The sequence below is a fragment of the Paramormyrops kingsleyae genome, chromosome 11 (genome assembly GCF_048594095.1).
Source record: "Paramormyrops kingsleyae isolate MSU_618 chromosome 11, PKINGS_0.4, whole genome shotgun sequence".
NCBI classification, from domain to species: domain Eukaryota; kingdom Metazoa; phylum Chordata; class Actinopteri; order Osteoglossiformes; family Mormyridae; genus Paramormyrops; species Paramormyrops kingsleyae.
The window spans coordinates 18,792,953-18,799,973 of NC_132807.1; the positions used below are offsets into that span (position 1 = coordinate 18,792,953).

General features: G+C 49.3%; 1 protein-coding gene across 5 annotated transcripts in view; it reads left to right on the forward strand.

The window, feature by feature from the left end:
* The window catches only part of LOC111847499 (protein MTSS 2-like), a 43,524-nt gene extending 37,152 nt beyond the window's left edge, over nucleotides 1-6,372 (forward strand). For 2 of the 5 annotated variants that reach the window (XM_023818719.2, XM_023818729.2), the window contains 4 exons: nucleotides 384-533; nucleotides 1,017-1,190; nucleotides 1,467-1,632; nucleotides 1,706-6,372. In XM_023818719.2, coding sequence (XP_023674487.1) covers nucleotides 384-533; nucleotides 1,017-1,190; nucleotides 1,467-1,632; nucleotides 1,706-2,451 — 1,236 coding nt within the window. In that variant the 3' untranslated portion in view covers nucleotides 2,452-6,372. The remainder of the gene's footprint in view (nucleotides 1-383; nucleotides 534-1,016; nucleotides 1,191-1,466; nucleotides 1,633-1,705) is intronic. The other 3 variants (XM_023818749.2, XM_023818758.2, XM_023818767.2) reach the window with 2 other exon arrangements.
* The last annotated feature ends 649 nt before the right edge of the window (nucleotides 6,373-7,021 follow it).

Genomic DNA, 7,021 nt, shown 5'->3' on the forward strand with positions numbered 1-7,021 from the left:
CTTAATTTGTACGGAACAAACCAGATGGGATTTTTGGAGATCAGTCACCACATTACTGCTGTAATTGGGAGCCATTTTATATATAAGGCCTGTGTCTCAGATGGGGAGTACGAGCAGAGGGCAGCAAATTCACTGTAATGAGTTGTGCCATCTTTAGCATCTGGCCCCAAAGTCGTTATCGACACACCCGTCACCATGGCCCTCCCGCTTCTCTCGGGGTCAGCGTATGTTGTGCCCTTAGCAACTGAGCCTGGATCAGTGTTATCACTCATTTCACTTAGGGGTACAATCCCCCACTGATCCCAGATCAGTGATTATGGGCAGACTCAAGGCTCACTGTGCAGCTTGTACCGCGCTTGACGATCTTGTCTCTCATTTCGCAGTGTGGCTCGTCCTTCGCTACCTTCCGCCCTACTCTCTCTCACACTGGCTCCGCCCGGCCTCTCTCTGTCATACTTCCTGCGTCCCCACCCTATAAACGCTCCCCTGGATCCAACACCTCCTCTCCCACATCCAAGGTTCCTTGCTGGAAGGTTTGTTTTCATTGGCACTTTTCTTTGCAGCTTTGTGTTATTTCATTTTGTTTTTAGATAGGTGGTCTGCACTTAATTTTGCCTCCTGTTCCTGATAAAAGCTTTATATTATTTGTCTGATTCTGTTCATTTCACGCTTAATTCATTCATTCTTCATTGCTAAGCTCCTTGACTAGCACTCCTGGTCTTCTGCTTGCATTAAGTCTTGTAAACTGAGTTTCTACACCTTCCAAACCTCTCGTTGAGAAGTTTGTTAAGCGGAGCAGGATATCAGTGGTGCCGCAGGTACTGTAAGCTCTGCCCTGGTCCATATGCCCAACATGGCTGACGCGAGGCTTCAGCGGGACGGCCATCTGGTTAGGATCCCTCAGTAGGATCCGACTGAAACTGCTTCTTGGGAAGGCACTTAAGCTGCTGGATAAGTCCTCGGCCTAAAGCCACAAACTCTCTGCTGGCTCTCAGTAACTACGCCCCCATCTTCAGGATTGGTCAAAAGTCTCCTACGAGCAGCCAATGGTCACTGCGTTACAGCGGAAGAAGGATCCTTTGGAGCGACTCAGAGAGCAGGAAGCCCCCTCTGGTGCCCAGGGGTATGCTGGGATACATCCGGAAGATTCTCACAGGCACAGGATGACCCCGGCTTCCATCGCTGCCAAGGTGACACCCTCAGCCAGCGAATCGCCGCACCATCTGCTGCAGTGTAGCACTCTGTATTTAGCAAGTATTGCGGCAGGGATATTTGGTATGTAGCGGGTAATTTGTAAGACTTCCACTGCATTGCATATGGAGAATCAAATAATATACACATCTTTACAAACTCAACTGAAAATATGAAAGTGTTGTAGTGTCAAGGCTTGGCTCAGTCCCTTGGGCTGTTTGGGCTCTGTGTTCAGTCAGTGTTAATCTCTCCCCCACCCCCGACACGTGTGTCAGCACGGAGAGGAGGTCTCTCCAGCTGCCAGTGATCTGGCCATGGTTCTGACTCGTGGCCTCAGCATGGACCAGCAGAAGACCAGCCGGGACTCCCTACAGTTCTCCAGTGGCTACAGCACGCAGACCACCACGCCGTCCTGCTCTGAGGACACCATCCCCTCCCAAGGTAACCCAGACTGCCCCTCTCCCTTCTGCTGTGCCCCTGTGAAGGTGAGGTAACCACCCCTCCACCCCCGCAGTGTCCGACTACGACTGCTACTCTGTGAATGGCGACGCAGAAGGCGAGGTGCAGACCGACTTCGACAAGTCCTCCACCATCCCGCGGCACAGCAACATCGCCCAGAACTACCGCCGCATGATCCAGACCAAGCGGCCAGCCAGCACTGCTGGCCTGCCCACTGCGGGGGGTGGCCAGGGCGGAGGGGGCGCGGGGACCCCGGGGACTGCCACCATTCGGCGAACGCCCTCCACGAAACCCAGTGTACGGCGCACCCTGTCCAACACGGGCCCCATCCCGATCCGACCACCCATGGTGCCAGTTAGGACGCCCACGGTGCCGGACTCCCCTGGTTATACTGGGCCACCGGCTCGGGCGGGCAGCGAGGAGTGCGTCTATTACGCCGAAGACGCCTCCCCCGGCACACCGGACTACACCAAGGCCTCGCCGAAGCGCCTGAGCCTGCCCAACACAGCATGGGGCTCTGGTGAGATGAGCGTCTACGCCCAGCCGGCTGAGGAAGACCAGTTGCTGGCCGCCAACCGGCACAGCCTGGTGGAGCAGATCGGCGAGCTAGTGGCCAGCGCCCAGGCTCTGGGTGAGGGGCAATTCCCCTTCCCCTCACAGCCCGATGAGCCCCCACCCCGCCCTGTGCCCGCTCAGGACCCCCAGCCCCCAGGGGGGGAGGACATGCTGGTTTCCATCCGGCGGGGGGTCCGACTCCGCAAGACCGTCTCCAATGATCGGTCAGCACCTAGGATTTTGTGACAGTCCCACCTAAGCGGGGGGCATCTGGGCAAAATACAAAAGTAACGACTCCATTAAAGTCAGTAAATAATCTAACTAGACTATACAGCCACAGAACAGCCCCGTCTCTGTAATTTTAGTATATATGGACGCATGTTTTAATCATCAACACCCCAGCAGACGTGGGAGACTGCAAGGTGGCGGATTGCAGCGTGGAGAGGTGGCCCACCCCTCTTGCCCCAATCCTGGGGGAGGGGGCACAGTTTGCTGGCCATGGAGAGTTCGATAGAGGATTTGGGTGAAAAAGTAGCGCTGAACTGCCTCTCTCTCCCCCCTGCTGCTTTCATTTCAGAGACTTTCCGCTGTGGGGGCGTGGCCACCTTCGCGTCCCCCCCTCTCTCTGTGCTCCATGTTATGTGCGGGTTCCTGGAGGGAGGATTGGGTGTTGCTGGCTGAGGGCACTGCTGCAGGTCAGCTGGTGGCCTCAAGGGGGAGCTCTCTGCTGCCAGGATTAGTCTATTTTTTCTTTGGGGGGGGCGGGAGTGGTGAGGGTTTACCTTGTATTCCACTCCTTAGATTTCCAGGCTGTGTAAAGGGACTGATACTGTGTCACTATTTCACGAAAAGATGATTTAAAAATATGCCAGGCATATAAGTGTATTTTTAGAAGACTTAGTGAACATTTCAGTATGAAATCAAGCAATAAATGTGCTGTTTGGGTGGGAGGATAAAATTTAAAGAATAGATTTTTATTACTGTATAGGTTTTATTAGTGTATAAGTTTTCTTTCGTTTCTAACTTCAGGCGGTCATCAGGCAAACAGTTTTAAATTCTGTACAGCGTCTCATGACAACCTTGGCACTTTGGTAAATTCCCTGGGTGAGCTCTAGATGTCACTGTGGTCACACTCTGACATTCACTGCCATGGCAACACAACGAGGCGCGCGTAATCTTACACGTTAATGTGAAGGATTAAGGCAAAACAAGGTGAAACGGAGAAGAGCCAATGGAATTCGCAGGATGTTATGATGTGGATTTATTTATTTTCTGGCGCAGAAAGAAGATTCACAAGCGAACAGTTTGATGTATGTATGTTGTTGACTCGTGCGGTTTAGGTGAAGACTTGCACAGAAATTGGTTTCACGTGGGAACTCTGAGTGAAGTGTGCTGGGAAATCCTGCTGCGCATGTGCGTTGGAGGCTCAGGTAGTAAGCAGAGAGCAGATGAGGCAGAAGAGAGCTGGAAGTGAGGTTTTCGCGCGCACACTCACTCGAGCGAAGTAACAGCAGCTGTACATGAAATCTAGGTGTGGAATAAAGTGTAGGTAGCGTGCAAAAATATACTTGTAATAGATCTTGATGACATTTAATCTTTAGTGAAAAGCAAATGTCCGGAGGCTAAATTAACATAGCAATTAATGGTGCGACATCTCTTCTTTATTTTGACACTTACAGCTGTTTCACTCAATATGAGGGAAGAAACTACAGATCACCAGATGCCTGGATTTATGTCAGCCTTATTTAAAGGTGTCATACAGTTAAAGGGTGGGGGGGGAAAAAACTCCTGTGATATGAAATGGGACATTCTAGGCCTTCAGGTTTCATTTAGAGATGTCTGGTGGAAACGTGTTGGAATAATGTGTTAAGACTGAAAGCCAGAAATGACAGGAAGTGGGGGGGGGGGGGGGAAGCACCAGGAGGAGGGACTTCCTGTGTGACAGCAAAAAGCTCACCTGAGCATGATGACCACTAACATGTACATATTTCACATAGATACACAACACCGTTTATTTATTTCAGACAAACAGTACACCCTGTTCTTGAAGACACTTGTAGCCACATTCAGTGACAACTTTATTGCAATTTTTTCCCCCAAATGTTTCCTTTTGTACTGTACTGGAGCAAGCGTTGTTCCCACACTGTGAAGGAGCACAGCGGTGTGGAGGAGGCAGATTTGACCAAAGGGGCGGGGTTAGTGAACCAGCAGCTCAGCAGCGACCCCACATGGATGTGTCTGGACTTGCAGGCAGCTGGTGATCCTCCATAGTTACACTGAAGCACAGGTCATAACTTTGTATGTAAATAAACATATATATAAATATATCAGAAGGTGAACACTAATTGTAAAAGTCGCATTGCAGAAATAATAAAAAACAGTGTTTGACACTAATTCTACTGTCTAGATGTACTGGGGAAAAAAAAAAGGCAAAAGTCAAGTCCACAGGGTGACGGGAGTGCTGTATCGTGTTTTTCGCTGATTAAAAATATGACATCATCATCAAATCTAATTTGGCAAAGCTCGGTATATCTAGTTTCTCATGTTGTCTGAATGTTGACAGTCAGACTTTCTTTTTTGTGTTGGCATTGTTTAAATAGATGTGTCATCTTGGAAGCTCAGAGGATGCTGGGTGTGGGGTTGGCTTTCGGACCTGCTGTGGTCACTGGTTCTAGTTTGGCTCTCACCCTCAGTCTGAAGCACCATCCCATACAGTACGTTGACCTGGGTTGGACCTCACTTCCCCTCACACACATGCTTGTAAACCTGGTTTCACAAGTACGTGCAAATACTCAAGATCCTAAGTGGTGATTCTGTGCTGGAGGAACATTCTGCTGAAGGCTCAGGTGGAACTTAAAAAAAATGACCCAGCACTTTCGCCCAATCTGGTCACCTTCCTCAGAGCAGGATGATGCGTACAGCTTAGAAGGCTCCCTGTAAGTGTGGTCCAGTTCCAGGCTGTTCTTGGGGGCAAAAGGAGCACCTTAGCCTTCTCCTAAGTGCCACTGGAGGAATGCTTCCCATTTTTCGTGTTGTGTGTTGGTCTGGGACCGAGAGACAGTTTTCGGGCTGAGGGAAGCATCCACTAATGAGACCCAGCACATGATTCTGCACTGACCGTCCTTCCTGTGTGCTCTTAAGGAACTCCCCTGCCATTGTGGAACGTGTGGATCTTGTTAGGTTCTGTATTGTTCTGCCCTTATTTCTGTCTTGCTGATGTTCGATTGATAGAGGGTCCAGCTGCTGGGTGGCTTGAAGGCACCTCTGTAATTTCTCTCAGTCTTCCAGAGCCATTTGTTACTCTGAGAGATTAAGATGGGCCATAAGGCTCGGGACGAGAGCTCGATGTACAGCTGCGGGCTTCTCCAGGACTCGTTGTGTCTTCATGCCCAGCGGCGTTTGCTGCTCGTACTCCAGAGAGACTCTCTGTGTCATGTATCACCACACCATGAAGCACGCCCCCTGCCCCCCCCCCATACAGACAAATCGAGTCTCGGGTTAGCAGAAAGGACCGTCGCTTTTGCATCCCTCGGTCAGGCACTTTATGCCGGCCCCCTCTGTTGAAGTAATCCCACAGTGCATATGAGGAAGAAAAAACTGCAAGATAAAAGCTTGGGTTAAATGGATGAATATAAGTGTGGTTTCAAAAGCTCGAGCCGTCTCCCTGGATGCAGGGCTGACATTAGCCCCACCTGTAGGGGGAGCTCTCCGTCGGTAAGTCGCCAGACGGGCGCCGGAAAAACCGCACGCCAGTCGCTCGCGTCTCCAGCCTCCTGTAGTACATGATGACCTCTGACCCTGTCACTCCGCCTCCTCTGTCACTCCTTTCACTGACCTGAAGGACCTAAAAACACAGGGTCTCTGAACTTGACCTTTGCCACAGTTAAAAAAAAATGTTTTTTCTTATTATTGTGGAAATATATGATGTGTTTGTTGTTTTCGTACGAAACCTCTCCTTCCAGTGAAGTCCAGTAACGCTGCGGATCCCCGTCACACACTGTCTCCTCCCCTTTCTCTCTTCCTCTTTTTAATTTATTGTGTTTTTTTAATTATACATTTGTCTTTTTTGTAATATTTACCCTCTTGATTTGTTAACTTTAGTCACTGCTAACGTAACAAAATGCACTGTGATGGATCCAGTATTAATAAAAGTTGTACTTAAATGCAGACGTGTGAGCCAGAGGACCGTTATTCATGTGTTCAGATATCCCTGGATGGGGTCAGTCAGGTAAGCACTGATTTTTGTTTGCAAGTTTCTTCATCTGTTTACGAATTTATGTACGTGAATATGTCAGTGGACCCCAAAGTACACACACAGTCATTTGTGCATAAAAACACTGCTTTACATTTATATGCATTTTATTTATTGTTCAAATGAGGCAAATAGCACATTACGAACATATGGCTGCGGAGGAGTCGACTCGGCATAAGTGCAGCTAGGCTGAGCTTCCAGTGACACAACATCTACCAGACAGAGCAAGAACCTTATAAAACTACAAATCAAATCAGCAGAAAGTGCAAAGCTAAGAACATTCTAGAAATATAGAGTGGTATCAGGCTAGCAGAGGTATTCCTTGAACAGATGGGTTTTGAGGTTCAGAGGGAATCTGATGGCTGGATGCTGCAACACTTGCTGGTTTGAGCACAGAAATAAGACAATATGCTGAAGTTGGAGTCATCGTTTAGACGATTGAATGTCACAGCAACTAACATGTGGGTTGAGGGAGATTATTCTCTCAAGAGAAGCAGCGTGATCCCATGTCATCAACCTTCTTGCCAGCAGACTTAGTGAATGACTAGCCTGCAGGGGGCGCCC